Source organism: Haliotis rufescens, unplaced genomic scaffold, assembly GCF_023055435.1.
Source record: "Haliotis rufescens isolate VD_foot unplaced genomic scaffold, xgHalRufe1.0.p SCAF_80, whole genome shotgun sequence".
In the NCBI taxonomy this organism is placed as follows: domain Eukaryota; kingdom Metazoa; phylum Mollusca; class Gastropoda; order Lepetellida; family Haliotidae; genus Haliotis; species Haliotis rufescens.
In genome coordinates, this window is record NW_025964373.1 from 709,014 (window position 1) to 729,269 (window position 20,256).

The 20,256-nt window shown below is 39.7% G+C and overlaps 1 protein-coding gene across 50 annotated transcripts in view; it reads left to right on the plus strand.

Annotated features, from left to right (window-relative positions):
- Positions 1-20,256, plus strand: part of LOC124137436 (titin-like) — a 228,112-nt gene that overhangs the window by 123,002 nt on the left and 84,854 nt on the right. For 47 of the 50 annotated variants that reach the window (XM_048390069.1, XM_048390071.1, XM_048390070.1 and 44 more), the window contains 3 exons: positions 227-417; positions 1,492-1,509; positions 15,374-15,598. In XM_048390069.1, coding sequence (XP_048246026.1) covers positions 227-417; positions 1,492-1,509; positions 15,374-15,598 — 434 coding nt within the window. The remainder of the gene's footprint in view (positions 1-226; positions 418-1,491; positions 1,510-15,373; positions 15,599-20,256) is intronic. The other 3 variants (XM_048390029.1, XM_048390044.1, XM_048390046.1) reach the window with 1 other exon arrangement.

The following is a 20,256-nucleotide window of genomic DNA, read 5'->3' on the forward strand; positions in this document are numbered from 1 at the left end:
GCATATGTTGTATTTTATTCATATTATCTGTTGTTTTTAATTTTATTTTTTCAAATGGTTCTCATGTGCACTCATAAATAATTCTAAAATGACTGTTAATCAACTTACTAATTTTTTTCAGCAAAATTGTTTGTGTTCAGTATATGAAAGTTAACAAAAAAAATTACCATTTCATAGTTTCAAAATGGCCGCCCGAAAATATACTAACCGATTTCTCTGCCAACAGGATTATATGGAGGCACAGATCACAAGCTCTGCTTACGCCCCTGCCTATGCCACGCGCCCTGACAACCGCTACCAGACGGGCACAGCTCCCCAGGGGGAGGCAGCTCGATACAGCTCATACAGCGGCTCATCGTTCAGCACCAGTTTCGATCCAGACAACGTTCCAGTGGATAGGGCACCTGTTTATTCTGGGTAAGTAAACAAGTGTATGCTGATCAATAACATAAACGCTAAACAAACAACTGCATTAAGAGCATGATTTAAGTTATTGGGATGATATACTTTTGTTTTCTGCCTCTTTAATAAATTAATGCAAGAATAATTCAGAATGGTTATTGTATGTTATATCTCTAAGTTGTTGGGGATAAAAGTCTGGGATGAGATAAGATATAATTTCCTCATATCATTAATAATGATGAGTTGATATCAACTTCATGTATCATTATAGTATTTAACCATTGGTAGGGGGGAAATATACCGCTCAACATTTCATAGAGATGTTTCTGTAAATCTAGAACCTACATAAATGTCCCTGTCAATGTTGAGTAGCATTGGTATAGGATATATTCACAAACAAGAACCAAAAAAAAGACAAAATTCATTTGGAATATTTAAAAAAATTCAATCTTGATTTAACAATAAGAAACATCATTGATTCTTTTTTGTGTAAGTAGAGCATTTGTGTGACTTTGTTGGACTACAAATAGGCTACAGAGTACTAATATGAGACCCGGAACGAGATAACATTGTTTGGTGATCTTGAAGCCTTATCAGACTTACTACAGACAAGGGAGACAACTCTTGGAGACTTGATAGCAGAAGCGCAGAAATAGCTCCTTAAGATTTTTTCTCAGTTATACATGCTTGAATACAACTCTTATGTAAAATGTTCAATAAGTCATATTTTGATATTACTGAAATATTTTACTGGCAAATAATTGAATAAGTTTGATAAATACATGTCCATGATATGAATCAGTTAGCAGGTGGATTGAAGTTGTATATTCCTCATATCAATAATACTGAAGAGGTATGGGATATGTGATCAGGGAATATTACGTAATGTTTAATCATTAGAATGGAAAAAATGTACCATTTTTATCAGGAATTACCCATTTTTTGGTCTCCAAGAGCCGCCTTACCTTCATGCAGATGTGTTTATGAAGCATGGTTTGAGAAGATTTTTTTCCACAATAATCTGTTAATTGAAAGTCCTGCTTTATTAAAGTATGTAGCTCACCATCCTCCTGTTTCCTTCTCCAATAGCAAACTGAAATGGAAGAGGTAAAGTTGATAGTGTGGTGTAACACCCATCTCTAGATCCCTAGCTTTCTGTTGTGTTGTGTTGTGTGTGTTGTGTGTGTACTGAGATTGCTGTGCGTGAACTGTATCAGGGACGTTTACACAACCGTTGTATAATATGCCACAACATTTTGAATACGTCATATCTCTCATATGTCAAAGTTCTATAGTTGCTTTAGATTCAATTTTGTTTAACAGCTTTATGTTTTTTTTATATTGTAAAGTTCACTTCAATAATTCATTTTTTTTTATGATCAGTTGAGAATATGGTTCGGTGAAATGTAGGTTATGGCGACATTAGATTCGCATTAGATCTGCATCTTGATAAATTTCCATTCCAAGCTTTAAGCTTTCAAGAGCATTTTTCACAATTGAAGTTTTGTTTTGAGTTTTTGTAGCATATTATGACTGTTGCTTGGTTTGTGTGTAAGTATTTGTACAGGACATGGTGTCTCCTTTAAACAGATAGAAGTAGAATTTTAATGCACATATTTATATAGCATGCCTTTGTGTTTATGCATATGGATATTCTAGTTTATGTATTTTTGAAATTGAAAAAAGGGGCTTATATTAATCTTAGCTGAAGGACATATTGCATACGGCAAAGGTGAGAAATTAAGACTTGTGGGCATGAAATCAACCCCACTTTCATGCAAATACTGAATAAGGTATTAATAAAGAGGTTTGTGTATGTATCAAAGTGTATATATTGTGGCTCCTGCTCTCAAAAACATGTCTGTTGTGCTATTCATATAATCTGTGTTGCCTGTGTGTTGATTGTTTATACATGTATATCATGTCGGAGATCCCTGGAGTATGTGTGTATACATGTATATTATGTCGGAGATCCCTGGAGTATGTGTATATACATGTATATGATGTCGGAGATCCCTGGATTATGTGTGTATACATGTATATCATGTCGGAGATCCCTGGATTATGTGTGTATATACATGTATATCATGTCGGAGATCCCTGGAGTATGTGTGTATATACATGTATATCATGTCACAGATCCCTGGAGTATGTGTGTATATATATGTATATCATGTCAGAGATCCCTGGAGTATGTGTGTATATACATGTATATCATGTCGGAGATCCCTGGAGTATGTGTGTATATACATGTATATCATGTCGGAGATCCCTGGATTATGTGTGTATATACATGTATATCATGTCGGAGATCCCTGGAGTATGTTTGTATATACATGTATATCATGTCGGAGATCCCTGGAGTATGTGTGTATATATGTATATCATGTCAGAGATCCCTGGAGTATGTGTGTATATACATGTATATCATGTTGGAGATCCCTGGATTATGTGTGTATATACATGTATATCATGTCAGAGATCCCTGGAGTATGTTTGTATATACATGTATATCATGTCACAGATCCCTGGAGTATGTGTGTATATACATGTATATCATGTCAGAGATCCCTGGAGTATGTTTGTATATACATGTATATCATGTCACAGATCCCTGGATTATGTGTGTATATACATGTATATCATGTCGGAGATCCCTGGAGTATGTGTGTATATACATGTATATCATGTCAGAGATCCCTGGAGTATGTTTGTATATACATGTATATCATGTCACAGATCCCTGGATTATGTGTGTATATACATGTATATCATGTCGGAGATCCCTGGATTATGTGTGTATATACATGTATATCATGTCAGAGATCCCTGGAGTATGTGTAAATATACATGTATATCATGTCGGAGATCCCTGGAGTATGTGTGTATATACATGTATATCATGTCGGAGATCCCTGGATTATGTGTGTATACATGTATATCATGTCGGAGATCCCTGGAGTATGTGTGTATACATGTATATTATGTCGGAGATCCCTGGAGTATGTGTATATACATGTATATCATGTCGGAGATCCCTGGATTATGTGTGTATACATGTATATCATGTCGGAGATCCCTGGAGTATGTGTGTATATATGTATATCATGTCGGAGATCCCTGGAGTATGTGTGTATATACATGTATATCATGTCGGAGATCCCTGGAGTATGTGTGTATATACATGTATATTATGTCGGAGATCCCTGGAGTATGTGTGTATATACATGTATATCATGTCGGAGATCCCTGGAGTATGTGTGTATATATATGTATATCATGTCGGAGATCCCTGGAGTATGTGTGTATATACATGTATATTATGTCGGAGATCCCTGGATTATGTGTGTATATACATGTATATCATGTCGGAGATCCCTGGATTATGTGTGTATATACATGTATATCATGTCGGAGATCCCTGGAGTATGTGTGTATATATGTATATCATGTCAGAGATCCCTGGAGTATGTGTGTATATACATGTATATCATGTCGGAGATCCCTGGAGTATGTGTGTATATATATGTATATCATGTTGGAGATCCCTGGATTATGTGTGTATATACATGTATATCATGTCGGAGATCCCTGGAGTATGTGTGTATATATATGTATATCATGTTGGAGATCCCTGGATTATGTGTGTATATACATGTATATCATGTCGGAGATCCCTGGAGTATGTGTGTATATATGTATATCATGTCAGAGATCCCTGGAGTATGTGTATATACATGTATATCATGTCGGAGATCCCTGGAGTATGTGTGTATATATGTATATCATGTCAGAGATCCCTGGAGTATGTGTGTATATACATGTATATCATGTCGGAGATCCCTGGAGTATGTGTGTATATATATGTATATCATGTTGGAGATCCCTGGATTATGTGTGTATATACATGTATATCATGTCGGAGATCCCTGGATTATGTGTGTATATACATGTATATCATGTCGGAGATCCCTGGATTATGTGTGTATATACATGTATATCATGTCGGAGATCCCTGGAGTATGTGTGTATATACATGTATATCATGTCGGAGATCCCTGGAGTATGTTTGTATATACATGTATATCATGTCACAGATCCCTGGAGTATGTGTGTATATACATGTATATCATGTCGGAGATCCCTGGATTATGTGTGTATATACATGTATATCATGTCGGAGATCCCTGGAGTATGTGTGATTATACATGTATTTAACCTGTGACCTCTTTGAGTACTTCTTTAATTGAAAGATGTAACACCACAGCCTGTGTGTATCACTGTCCATTGTTAGAAAATAGAACAGGAAGTAGAAGGTAGCCCTGTAGGTAGTGTGCTAACTTGCCCTGGTTCAATTTCCTATTCAATTTTAGTCTTGTACAAGGGTTGTATGTTGGATATGTCTACAGCAGTTTGATGCAGATTGTTACATTGGGAAAATGGTCTTATTTTCGATATATCACCATTATAGCAAAGCAGAGTAAACCACAGTTTGATTTAGGCTTCATGTTCACCCTGTTGTTTAGATATCGTATGGTAAAAGTGTGTTGTGGCCTTGTCTTACGTGTCCTTGGCTCTGCATGTTATCCACACCTGTTTCGTATATCATTAGAATGCGTATCGTTTCCATTAGCAAGGGGAATGTTTTAGTTGGGTTTTTTTAAAAGCATCGGAGAGTAGATGGTGTACCTGAATACATGTATTTCAAATTTGGGATCGGGTTGAGATCAAGTTGACATTGGAATCAGCATTTCTCTCAGTTATAACAATTTGGAAAAAAAGAACCGGTCTTCAAACTCCTTGAGGCAAGGGTGGCCTAGTCATAAAAGGCTCTGTAATTTGCTGTCCACAGTTGTGTCCCTTTGGCGTAACTATACCATAAAGGCTGTCTGTAAACCCATAATCTTTGGTTCAAATCCGTTATCTGTGATCATGACAATATGTCAGCGCTGTTGGTTTTGTGGGTTATACTGGAGACAGGGGTGGCCCAGGCATCTAAGACACTGCAACTTACTGATCACAGTTGTGCCCCTTGGGGACACCAGAAACCTATTACAGCGACAGAAACTAACAGTTTTAGTCCACTAGTCCTCATAGTGATAACATATAGCAAAGCCCTTTAAAAGGGCAAATTTCTACTAGTCCTAAGGAAACTTTACTGACGGGCAGTTTGACTAGGACTATAGGAGTACTGCCAATGTCTAATGCTGATATTATTGTGGGTTTGAATCCCGATTCACCCCGATTATATTTCTAGGTTTGTTGCGGGTTTCACCAAAGTTGTCAACGCCTGCATCACGTCAGGGTATCTTCCCATATTAAGCTGACACGCAGTGATATAACTGCAATACTGTTCAAAGCAGTGTTAACCAAACTCACTCCAATTCCTTGAGTGAAGATAATAAAATCCCATGATGCAACACAAAGACACATCTACACTGAAATATTGGGAAGATGTTTACATGAACCACCAACATCATGTGACGACGTGCTGGATGAGGTTAGATGCCTAAACTGCAGGTGGAGCCCGGTGTGTGTATTTGGCACGTCCTGACCCATGTCTTGCAGGTATTTGGACAAATTCCAAGGAAAATTTGGCAACAGATCTAAAATACTCGTTGCCGTCAATAGTTTACATCAGTCTCTTATCTCAAGTCTATAATGAGAAATTAGGAAAGTTTTCTCCTCTTTGTTATGGAACTTGGCTGGAGTGGATTAATATGTAGCATACCGGCCGTGTGAGCTCTGGGTGAGTCTGGTGGTACACATATGGAGGCAGTGTTCTGTAGCTTCAGCTTGGGGTTGGCATGGTTGCAGATGAAGGGATAAAATATGAACTTTCCAATCAAGGAAATTGTGGATTACCATAAAGGCTGTCTGTAATATAGAAGGCTGGAGGTGAAGGCATATCACCATGGAGACCATCCTACTGTGACTTTGTTATTGTGTCTCATGTACAGAGTGAATTGTTGTTCATACTATCAACCACTTGTATAGAGGCGGAGGGGTAGCCCAGTGGTTAAAGCGTTTGCTCGTCATGGCAACGGCATGGATTTGATTCCCTTCATAGGCTCAAAGTGTGAAGCCCGTTCGTGATGTCAGCTGTCGTGATATTGCTGGAATTATGCTAAGAGCGGGGTGAAACTACCCTCACTCACTCACCCACTACTTTATAAGATGACTTACACGCCTGTATGATATAAACCTCTAACATTGATGAATGTGGCAACATTACAGCCAAACTGTATCCAACAGGACTTTGGCGCCAAGCCCAGATTCCATTAATGAATAAAGTGATAGTTACCAGAAACAATCAGGTCGTTTTCGTACAGGAAGTTAATTTTGTACCATAGTGTAAATTACTTTTCGGTACTGCCATTAATCACCACGTAAGACAGGTGACAGCTATCCAACCAGACAGGTACCATCTTGCCAAGACAGACCAGTTACACGGAGTTAGCACCAAAACCGCTTTAGGAGTTAGGTGGAATATTAAGGATATATTCAAGAATATGGATCTTCATTTTGGACAGACTCTTTTGAATATGGGCAGACATGAGAATCAAGAACGCCACCAATGTCTGTATTTCATAGCTATTTTCAAGGTTATTAGTTCTAGTACTAGAATTTCAGTGCCCCCATCAAAATGCCAGACATTCCATAGAAAGTAGCGATAGTGTTAAGACTATTGAGTCTGTAGGTCAGACGGTAGGCAGAGGAGAGTCCTGGCTAGTGTTCCTCCAGGTGAACATGGCTCTACAGTTGCACTGTTATACTCCCTGAGAAAAGTTGTAATATTGTTGATGCGGTATTTAGCAGCACTCACTCACTCACTCACTCACTCACTCACTATTATGTTATAATGTACTGGGAAAATTAGATCACACTTTCAAGGAAAGTATTAGATTTGAAAGTTTCTTTTTTTTATGACATGTGTAGTTGGTGTTGGGTTGGTCTTGGGAAAATAATTGAATGTCATAATGATTATTTTGATCCTTCAATCTGTACTGCAGTCAGATAGTTGCTGTTTCTATTTGTAAGTGTTCACTCCTGCATGTTTTACAGTTTACCTATATATTTGAAAAGAAAAAAACTAAATACTGGTACATAAAACCCATAAAACATGGGCTGCCTTTTATTCAAACACTTGATATCTTCAGTAAATGAAAATGAAGCTTCACAGTAAGGTGTTAGCAGATTATAAGTGGCAAAAATGTATGTGAAGAAATGCATCACAAGCTGTAAGAAACCCATACTGAGGCCATGATACAATTATTTGGAGACACGATACAAAGGGTAGGTGTTGAAAGTATAAGAATAGAACCATTATGATCTTAATAGGATCAGGGGAAAATATCTTTAGCCGTATACTTAACAAGCGTGAAGTGAATCAGGTTGAGAGGAAGTGTGTTTGCCAACACCCGTTTCCCTCAGCCCTGGATAAATATAGCACAGTGACAGGAGACGTGTGGAAATATGAATAGCTGTGGCTCGTGTAGGGATTACGATTTGCACAGATTGCGTTTTAATTGCCCATTACATCATTACTGAGTTTTTTATATTTTAGCTTGATAAGAATTGATATAATCACATTCGTAGTCAGATTTATGGTTATTCAACAATGATGGTTTAACATATTAAGTTCTGTTATTGATATGTAGGCATCTATTGTGTATTGTCTTGGAAAGCCACTATTGAGCAATACGTCGCTGGAAATGCTACATGAGCTGAAAGGATATTGTGTTTAAAAGATAGAATTGTTGGGCTCCACCTTTCAGAGAAATGTACGGTATGTCTTGAAGCAGGCACCAAAGTATATATTCCATCTTTTACCAAATCCCAGACCTCCTATGAACATTTAATGGTCAGTTCCTCAGCAAGGTAGTTCTCCTTTTAACACTAGACAACCTTGTGGGGATTCCGGGTTAAAAAGGCCCTCAGCAACCTATGCTGGGTGTAAGGTGGAATGGGGTTTAACACTGCGCTTGTATAGCGACGTGCATGTATGTCTGCTTGTACAAGTTCGGACTAATGCTGATTTTATAGTCCTAGTCCACTGAGAAACCAGTTTAACATGAATACCCCACTCAGACACAGTATACTGACTCCGAGCTGACCAGTTTCACATGAACAACCCCACTCAGACACAGTATACTGACTCCGTGCTGACCAGTCCTTGTTTCAGCCCCTTGATCCTGAGTACCAGGCAGGGTAACAAGAAGTACCATCTTTTAACGTCTTTTGGTATGATGCGGCCGGGATTGAACCCTGGACCTTTTGCTCTCCGGGCAGACACTCTGCCACTAGGCCACAGAAGCAGTTCCATGATGGTTGTCAGTGGCGACCAAATGTAGTGGGTGTCATTGTACCCGCATGATGTCAATCAATGGATTATCCGGCTCAGACTTGATTATTTACAGACTGTATCATATAGCTGGAATATTGCTGAGTGCAGTGTTAAAATACAACCATACAAAAACAGACAAACTGCCTTGATGAGCCACTTGACTCGTGGAGAGTGTAATCCCTGAACAACCTGCCCAGTGTTTCAAGAGGAATCAAGGATTTCAAAGAATAAACGAAGAGCTGATGTAATTAATTCTGACAGGCAGTGAGGACACATTTAGTTCCCCTCCTCAAAGTAACAAGGTCAAATACCTGAATAGTATAGAATTTCCAAGCTATGGCCACCAGTTCCCAAAGAGGAAGTGTGTTTATTTATATAAAGGACTGAAGCTCTAAGATGGCGTGCTCCAAGGTCCCCCGTAGGGGATGTTGTCTGTGATGAGGATGTTGTCCGTGATGGATGGGACCGGGGTCAGGATCAATGTGGCAATGATTCCTGGAAACCGTCCTCCCCCTGCCACCAATCCAGAAAAGATCCCTGTTGGAGGAAGTGCGCAGTAATTTCCGAAATCGATTATCGTCTGTATTATGTCATTCTGTCATTCCGACAGTCTGAGAAACAGCTTGTCAGTTAATACTAGGTGGTAGGACAGGAGCATTAATAAATAGTTTCTGAATGTAGAATGGAGACAACAATGTGTTCTTTGTGAGTTAGATATTAATTGTAAGATAAGGGCTTTTTGGCTTAAATTTATTTAAATGTTACGATGAAAAGTATATTTTGTTTTTTTAATAATAAACCAAATACAGCTGAAGACCATTTTGCGTTTACAGTAGAATTACGAGCAAACTAAACACATTTTTGACAAGGGAAAAAAAAGATTGAAATTCTTCTAAACGCAAGCCTTGTTGCTAAGTGTTGATGCATAAGTTTACCAGCTAAGGTTAATCCTTTCTTTAGGCTTACAGGAAGTTCCTACTTTTGTGCTGTACTAATAGTAACAAAAACATCAGAAAAATGAATTTGCAACAAAAATATTTGTGCACAGATACAATATGCCATATATTATTGATAGATATTAATTTGTCTCTCACCTGCTATGCAAGAGCACTTCCTCCCCTGAGCTGATAATGGACTGGTCTAGATTGCCTTCAGTAATGAGATCAACCAGTACAACCAACAACTGCACACTTGATGTCGGACTCAGACCAACCTGATAACTAAAGTTGAGCCGGCTTAGGCAATTTGTCAACCTGTCCTGGGTCAGAGGTCAGGGGAACGTAACTGCATGCTCGTAACCTTGAATTTAGGAAATCCAGCAAGTAAGCGCTCGTGAGAAGACTGTTGGTACAGGCGGAGGAGTACCACTAGTATGGGGGTTGCAGGATTACACACAAGGTAATGGAGGCGATACTGATTACTGTGAACTAGATGGTGACCATGAATGGTGTAGGTAACTTACTGCTGAGATTGGTAATGGCGTGATTGATACGGATGTTATATTGATACTGGTATTGGTGACATTGATGATGGACGTGATTGATAACAGTGTTGGTTTTGATGGACACAGCCCGTCATGCTCTGCTTACTGTTTAATGAGGAGCCTGTTGGCTGGAATCTTGGTGTCGGCACAGTTAATTATTTGTAACCACAGACTCGAAGCATTACAAACAGACAGGACCTGTGTATTGCTTCAGAATGTGTGTCTACTGAAAAATATGCTCTGAAATTTTGTACACATCGGCAAAATCTTAATTACATAATACTCCATTAATGTTGTGTGCCTTGCAAGCCTTCTTATCTTAAGTCTGTTATAGCTTCAGAAGAACACACATTATATAGAGGCTGAAGGACATTCAGGAACCTTGACACATTTTACGACAAAAGATAGTGAAAGTTTAATGTGCTTTAGAAGTCTTTCTGATCAAGATGAGACCTACTCGTGCAGAGGACACAACCAGGGATTGCTGACTGTGGAAATTATACAGCTCCTCCCTCTAAGCAGTGTGCAGAGTTTGTGACGGTCGAGATATGTACATGTTGCTACACCTCCTGAAATGCTTTGATTTCAAATTATGTATTTAAAAATTGAATTACCGTGAGTCATGGGTAGCAGTCTGCTCAGCAGGACAATGCTTGTTTGTTGCATTGACTTTCAAGCCATTGCAGGTATCATGCAGTTAGACTTGAATTCTGATAAACTCGATTCCCTCAACCCCCTAGTTTCAGCAATTGGAAAAGCAGTTATGCCATGTATGTGATAGGATTTAGTGTTGAATATATGACTCATCTTCTGGGGAAATATAGACCATAACTGCCACACAAGTGTGCTTTATTCACAGACTGATGGCCTCAGGACCTGCAGATCGTAGTGAAAGGTTGCAGGGTCAGTTTGTGTAGCCCCGGGGTATGGGAGGTGTGAACCTATGGGGGTGTTGTTGTTGTTTTGTTTTTATTGGGGGGAACCGGGTCGGGGGGGTAGGTTTTACGAGTGAATTTGGGAGTTGGTGAGTTGTGTTTAAGTGATGTATGTTGGCGCCCAATCTTATGAGACATGTTGTGATGACAGACAGGTTGGGATGGGGAGGGAGGGGGATAAGTGTTTTTGAGATAATTTCTCTCTATTTTTATGTTCTATTTTTTTTAAATGTTTATTTATATATTTGTTAGGGGTGGGGGAGACTAGGTGGGAGGCCGAGGGGATGGAGTAGTCTAGGTGGGATGTGGTATTGAGACTAGAGGTGGGAGGTGTTAAATCTATGCTGCGACATAGCTAGTTGTCATTGAGCTATATTGTTAAACATGTTTATGTGCCTGGTTTCCAGGCTCTGTAGTGGTCCTGATGTAAGTGCGGCCTGCTGTAATCAGTGGGTAGCGCTGTAACGGGGCAAATTGGCAGGTACTGATGTAGGCTGATGAATGCCTGTCTCAGAGGGGGGCGGGTGCAGCCATAGTAAGGGGGTAGCAGCTCATGTCTGTGGCTGGAAAAGTATGAAGGGAAAATTTTTTAACCTAGCTTTCCTCTTAGCAAAGCTCAACTGGACTAATAGCAATATTTTATGCAAATAAATTTTGTTTTTGAATAAACAGTATCAATTGTTCCTGAGCATTTTATATCATCTGAAAGAATGAGATACAGGTACATTTGTTCATGGAAAGTTATGATAATTTTGAAGTTTTGAAGCCAAAATGTTGTCTTAGAGATATTCTAATTCTTACAACAATATAATTATGCTTACAACAATATAAATATGCTTACAACAATATTATATTGCTTATCCCCATGCCTGTCATAATTGGTTCTAGATAAGAAAACTTTGTAAAAATATGTCCCTAGGGTGCCTTAAGTGGATACAGTTGTTTTCATAGTGACTTATGTCTACCTTAATCCAGGCCTAGTTGTGTTGACTTACAATAGGTAAACAAAACAATCTGCATTGTTCTTGTAAAGGCAGACAGGCCACTCTAGGAAGAAGGTGGGGGGATGTAAAAAGTAATGGACTGATCCAAAATAGGGGTGACCAGGTAATAATGTCAGAGTGAGGGATTCCTATCACTGCAAGCATTGATTACATTCCTGTGCCGCACATGTTCACTGGCTGAATTTGCACCAACCTGAGAAGTCTGTCTTAGTCACAGTGCTGCTCAGCCATCTTCAGTCCGGGAGCTGTAGAAAGACAGGCAGCAGCTACAGATGGTCTGGCTACTCTTCTCCCCAGTCCAGAAGGCAGCTGTCAGGTGGTCAGTCTAGCTTGTTTGGAGCCGTGTCAGTGCTGTCCTACTGTAGAGGTGATAAGTCTAGTGGGGAGACTGGGTTTCCAGCAGAAGTGAAGAGCTCCACCATAGAAAACCTGGTTGTTCAGGGTTTGGAGGGTCTACCATCTTGCACCATCGATTCTTCCATCAGACTGCAACATGATAATTGAAGAGAGGTATTTATGGTCCATGGTTGACGCTGTCCTCCACTGCGATGTTGTTGTGGAGAGTGCATGTGAGATGTAGACATGCATATACCTAGGATTAGATCTACTGTGTTCAGATGCCATTGTTTGGCCATGCATTCTTGTAATGGTTTTCTCTACGGGGCAACCCTTGTTATTTTATATGTGTGCCATTCATTTCCCAATTCAAATCATTTGAAAATACTTAAAATGCTTGTTGGATAGAGGAATTATTGCTTAAATTCCTGTTGCCAATGTGTCTGATAATGCATGCCCCAGATGTCAGAAGCAGACGACAAATGCCTGATCATGCATGCCCTGGCTGTTGGAAGCAGACGACAGATTCATTGGACTTGTTACGTGAAGTGATGCAAGGAATTACATCACATCTGATTCTGCCATCAGAGTGTAATCATACATAACGTTGTTTGATCACAGCGTGTGTGGAAACATGGATACTTTATCAATATGTGTGTGAGGGCAGGTTTTAACCTCATGGAGGGATGTCTTGTCAGTATAAACATTAGGGCAAGTGTTACATTCAAGGGAAGAGTCTGAATGCTAATGCAATGTTCAAAAGGTAAACAGAGAGAGACTTTAGTCATGTTGCATGACTTTATGGTGATGTGTAATGCAAGGCTGGCTGAATTTACCGCTGTCTTCTGCTTAGGATATTGATAGGATGGATTTTCAGTGAAAAGTATCCAGTATCTTCGTCTTTTGTCATCTGCATGTTGTATTAGTTAGGTGGATTTTCAGTGAAAAGTGTGTTCGAAAGTGTTTGAGATGTCTGCTTGTCGTATCAGTGAAGTGGATTTGTCGATAAACATCTCAAGAGGAATTTGATGAATTCCTCATCAAGACGTGGAATTTATGTTACTGTGCTGGAAACCTCCTTACCGGTGTGTCGATTCCGTTAGCTATCTCAGACCGATTCCGTTAGCTATCTCAGACCGATTCCGTTAGCTATCTCAGACCGATTCCGTTAGCTATCTCAGACCGATTCCGTTAGCTATCTTAGACCGATTCCGTTAGCTATCTCAGACCGATTCCGTCTGCAGTGAGTGTAGGGAGAACAATGTCAACATGACCCAACCTGTATTGATTTGATCGACTCCATTATCGATAACTACCGAGAAATAATTAGCTGCTGAATGCCGTCATTGGAGACATGGCCGTGCAAACACTGTCTCCAGTAAGGATTTGACCAAATGGGAAATCCACTGGAATGAAGCTGAAAAGGTTGCAACACTTAAGAAATGTCATATTATCTTTTCTTCTGTGAGGACAGCCATCTGGGATTGAAATTTAGGAAGTCTGAGTTTTAGTAATGGTGTTCTTTGGAGTGCATATATGGATTTGAGCCACAGTGATTGAATTAGCGCGCTGAATGTGTTTGTTTGTTTTCTGTGTGTGATGGAGGAGTGGCTGTGTTGGTATGGAGCTTTCTCTTGTATGCGACGTAGTGAAATTGCCTTCTCTCTTGGGGAATTAAATGTCAGACCTGTAATCGCAGGAAGATGTGATAGTCTTTGAATTTCATTTGCATAACATCCAAACCATCGACAGGTTTCACGGCTTCTCCAGGGTTCCATGTTTATGCTTCAGAAACATTCAACATTGTTTTGGTCACAGGAAAATTCAGTTAAATTTAATCATTTATGGTGAATATATATTCAGATTGACTGAGCGTCACTCTCTATAAATAAGGTACAAAGTTGACTTGGCCAACTGTAAAACTTCTCTAGATACAAATTTGATTCGGCCAACTGTAGAAACTCTCTACTAATAAAGTAAAAATTTGACTCAGCCGACTGTAGGAACTCTCTAGAAATAAGGTACAAATTTGACTCAGCCAAAGATAGGAGGAAAGTGCAAATATGTGCTCGGCATGAATGTGCTTACGCAAATGCATTTTGTCTACGTTGTGTTATGCAGTTTTGTCAGCCATGTTTCAGGTACAAGGTGACAAGCTTGATTAAAACGACATGAGACAATATTTAAGCGTTGCTGCACAGGTGCTGAATGCCATGTTGTGACACACACGACCTGCACTTGTGAAAATGTTGATGCACATGCCTGTCTGCACATTCTCCAAGTGTTCTTCAGCAACTCCATTAGACTGCACCTGTCCCTGTTTAGAAGGATTTATGGGAAATATTCTAATCTGATATGTGCTTGAAGTATGGACCTATTTCATAAGGGACCCCAAATGGCAATCAATGTTTGCTTAGCTTTTATTGCCACTAATGCTTGTAGAAGTCAACTGCAATTACTCAGGAATATTTATTCATTCTAGACTTGCTCGGTCTCCATAGGTTTTTTGTTTCTTCAGTAGATAGTGAGATAGGGTTGCTATCAAGTTAATCATTAGTCAGTGTTTATATATTATTCCACTGAACTTTTGATGGGGATGATAAATATGTCATTCTATTTAAATAAGCACTTCACATATGATGGAAATCAGTTTTGTGTATCATGGAAAGATAAAGTATCCCCATCAGAAGTGGAACAGCATATTTATTCTGTCATGGTGGCAAGTGAGCACACATTTGTATAATGTGATAAACTATAAATGTTTTTGATATTGTTCAAATCAGACATGCGGAGCAAGGGAAAAATATGCCAGTAGAGTTTTCGTGTCAGTGTGAAGATGTTTGCATTTCTTTCTGTTTGTTTCCAGTTTCTTGATCAGCTTCATGGTGGATGCTCGTGGCGGCGCCATGCGAGGATGTCGTCATTCTGGAGTACGGATAATTATTCCACCCCGCAAGGCCTCCATGCCAACCCGGGTTACTTGCCGTCTGCTGAAGAAGGAGAAGCTGATGCACCCACCTTCGCTCAATGAAGGTGAAGGTCTCGCTGCAAGGATTCTTGAGATGGGCCCTGTTGCCACCAAGTTCTTGGGGTAAGTGGTTTGTTTACAAATTAGCATAGATATTTTGTAACTGTGGTCATCACCGTAGTTGAGTGAGTGAGGGAGTTGGATTTAACGCCGCTTTTAACAGTATTCCAGTTATATCATGGTGTGTCAGCTTATTGTGGGAAGAAAGCCCGAAGTGATGCAGGTCTCGGATGTTTACCACTTCGGTGAAACCCACGAGCACTCGTTTAGTGCTGACAAACTGTTAAACAACAAACAAACAAACAAACAAACAAACAAGCATGACCACCCACTCCATTTAGTCACCTTTAGACAATCAAAGCGAAGTTGCTGCGGAGCTATTTTCTTACCCAGAATCCCCAGGGTGAACCCAGTCAGGGTAACTGCAGACTAATTAACGTAATCCTAGTGAGAGTGCCTTCATTGATGTAGACAACGGTTCAAGCTATACATGATTATATGTTCAAGTTCTGAAGATAATACACAGCAAAGTCTTACCACCATGTAGGCAAGTGGGTTGCTATGTCGGCTCACAATCTACCACTAGACAAGTTACACACGACTCCATAAATAGTGCAACAGTACGGCGATACAGTATTATGTCCCGATACAACCCTCGATACAATGTATCAATTTACTGTCCCTGTATCGCGATACATGTGATTCCTTACATTACAAATTGTATTGATGTGAAACAAGTGAATAATAACAGAGGCTGTTCAACAACCAGTTTACTCAGATTCTCTAGTATTTCCCTGTTGGCTATAAATAGCTTGACATTCACAGTGCCCTCCAGCCTATATGGTTCTGCCCTACAATGTCCTATCTTTGATCTCTGAAACGTAAAAACAAATGATTAAGGGTTGTGATTCACCTGCAAATTGAAAGAATATTGTACTATTAAAATAAATATACCGTATTTTGGGATGTGGATCCCAGCGTTTCGTTAACCTTAGACTCCACTGACATCGCAGCAACTCTTTCTGGTTTTTCTGAGAGACACCCACCTACAGCAGGTGATTGGCAAACCAACTGGAGAGGTAATTGAGGGGACGATACAAGAAAATAGCTCGCACACCTTGTGCAGCTGAAGGGAGTGCCTTTCTAACACCCCTCTTTCTCTGTCACGTCCGTGAAGATCTGGCATAGAATAGCTTACTTGCCAGAAAAGGCAACTTTGCTTGTCGTAAGAGGCAACTAACGGGATCGGGTGGTCAGGCTCACTGACTTTGTGGATGCATGTCATTGTATCCCAATTGCGTGGATCGATGCCCATGATGTCAATCACTGGATTGTCTGGTCCAGACTCAGTTATTTACTGACTACCTTCATATAGCTGGAATATTGCTGAGTGCGGCATTAAACAACAAACAAAGGAAAAATGTCATGTCAGGCAAGATAGCAGAAACCAGTGCTTAGACACGTGTGCAGTCACACAGATCGAAGGTTGGGGTTCCATTCCCAACCATGTCACACCAAGATGATAAAAAATGTTACTTGTTGTTACCCTGTCTGGCGCTCAACATAAAAGGGATAAAACAAGGACTGGTCAGCTCAGAGTTTGTATACTGTGAAGGGTATTAATGTTGAACTGCGGACTGCTATAGTCTGTACTTGTACAAGCAGCCACACATACACACACATTTCCCTACATGTCACTATATCTGTGCAATAATCTTGAATGTGATGTCAGACCTCACCTCACCTCTCCTTGGGGGTGGTCGGGTAGCCTAGTGGTTGAAGCGTTCACTTGTAACGCCAAAGACCTGGGTTCGATTCCCCTCTCTGGTACAATGTGTGAAGCCCATTTCTGGTGTTCCCCGCAGTATATTGCTGGAATATTGCTAAAAGCTGCGTAAAACCTCACTCACTCACACACCTCTCCTTGACATTGATGAAAATGATAAAAAGATTATTCTGACAAAATGTCTCCATAGGCCATTCCTCGGACAAATGATAAACCCATCCCCAAGGTAAACTCCTTGAGTTTTGATAGGAAGAGACAGATGTGTCAGTTTGTTTACTTACACATGACATATCATTAGAGTTTTGTGTATCATGGAAAGATGAAATGTCCCTATGAAAAGTGGAATAGTACATATCGCTATGTTATCAGACTAGGTTATCACTGACTCACAAAGACTTACAGCAAGCCAGTGATCTCTGTGACCCAGTCAATGCATCATGACATTAAACAATTACATGTTGTATTCTATTCCAAGCTTCAACTGTCATTTATGACTGCATAATGGCCGTTGATGCTAACAAAATGCAGTTAAATCAGGAAAATGACAGTGATTACTGAAAGTTTATTGGGATGTCAAAACTGGTTACATCTCCTGTGGAGAGGTGTTGTATAAAGTTTTGATAATGAGGCAGCGAGACAAATTTGAATTGCTGTATTAAGCCGAGAGACACCATCACTTGTATCAAGTCTCATCGTACCATGTCAGTTTTAATTATGGAAATAGTCTGGTTTTTTTGCAGTTTGTAATGAAATCAAAGGAACATTCCAACTGTTCTTTGTCAGGCAGTGAACGTCAAATAGCAGTTTGATAGAATGTCATCCTTTGTAATCTGTTTCAATATTACTGGTACTCCATATCACAAATTACTGGTATCTTTGAAAATATTACATGTACCTATAAAAGGGGTCACGGGTGGCCAGTCGTCTAAGAGTTGTGGGTTCGAATCCAGCTTGGATAATGTTTCTAGGTTTGTCTGTCACACAGACGCGCTGGAATACTGTTCAAGGCGGCTTTAAACCCAACTCACACACTCACATACATGCACACACATGAAATATCGCCTTTTGCCCACTTAGCAAATATGGATGTAGTTTTGTGAGGAAAGTTTGACAATGTAATGCTCGTTTCATTGCCTCATTCAAGATCATGTTCACTGAATAATGGCTTTGTACAGCCTTTACTTTACACAAGCTTGAAGAGAGGTCATCTGTGAAGCTCTCCTGTCGCCAGTTGTTCAAGTCAAGATGTGACCGTGCATAGTTCATGTAGACGTTGTTGCCAAGAGCATTGAAGACAATTTAGACAGGTTAGGACCTAACACAAGATATCTTATGGGTTAAACAAGCATGCTATTTTAGGTCATTGACAGATTTGTTTCAAAATGTTACAAAGCAGTTTGTTAGAATAGGTAATGAGTACAGAAAAGTTATTAAATAAATATGTCATGGAAATGTCCTAATATTAAAAACTGTCAATACCCAGAGTGAACGGCAGCATGTGGGTAGATACTCTGTGGCTCTGAAGCATCCGGATGCATGATCAGACAAAGTTACAATTATAGGTGCAAATAGTTTGACATTTGACAAGAAAGTTACCAAACATTTAACAGCTAAGTTATCAAACACTTGAAAGCTAACCTTCCAAGGATTTAACAACTAAATTATCAAACACTTAAAAGCTAAATTCCCAAGCATTTAACAGCAAAATTATCAAACACTTAAAAGCTAAATTACCAAGCATTTAACAGCTAAGTTATCAAACATTTGACAGGCACATTGCCAAATATTTGACACGTGGTAAGGTATGGACCATGTGATATTCTTGATACTCTTGATTGTCCTGAAAAAATGTGTTTTGGGGGGAAAACCAATTGTTGGCTCCTTTTAAGTGACTTTGCTTTGAATAGTGACATTAAAATTGTCACTGGGCTTCACGCATTGTACCCATTAGGGGAATCGAACCCAGTTCCTCGATGTCACGAGCGAGCGCTTAAACTACTAGGCTACCCCACCGCCACTACACTTGGAAGTAAATATGAAGTAATACACATCCCAATAATAGTTTGCGACAGGTTGAAATAGACACAGCTCCATGATGCAGCAAGGTCAAGTGGCTTGTGGTAGACTAAGCCAGGCCTCTGTGGCTCCCTGTCAATCATAATGGCCATATATACTGTTTCATGACAACTGATGCACCCCCTTCTATTTGAGACTGATCAGGACATATTTCAACTTGCAATGGCAACCATGAGCTGGTGTTACTGAATGATGTGTTGTGTGGGCTGAAATGTTGAAACGTTGTCAGCTGGTACAGGGTATGGTGTGTGTGGACTGCATTAGGGGGGTGGGGGGGGAGAGGAGAGGAAATAAGCTGGTCGGAGGCTGTAGATAACAGGGTTGGTTGGTCAGGACAGGTGATGACTCCAGGGTGTGAAATAAGCAGGTCGGAGGCTGTAGATAACAGGGATGTGACACCGGCTCTCTGTCAGGTCTGGATAGCTGATGTACCACACACATATATGAGTCAGCGTCATAGCATGGAGACAATATGGAAACAACACAGATGTAACAGTGTTTACAGATTCCCTAAATAGCTATAATATTTCTCTAAATCCATGCTATATTTAATTTTGATGAGACCATTGTGTTTATTTACTATTATCTGGTAATGAGATAAATTCTAAACTGAGCCCAAAACAGTCAATTCCCTTCCTATGTAATTTCTTTTGCTATATTTAATTTTGATGAGACTATTGTGTTTATTTACTATTATCTGGTAATGAGATAAATTCTAAACTGAGCCCAAAACAGTCAATTCCCTTCCTATGTAATTTCTTTTGCTATATTTAATTTTGATGAGACTATTGTGTTTATTTACTTTCTACATGTAGTAATGGAATAAAGTTTAAACTGAGCTAAAAACAGTCAGTTCCCT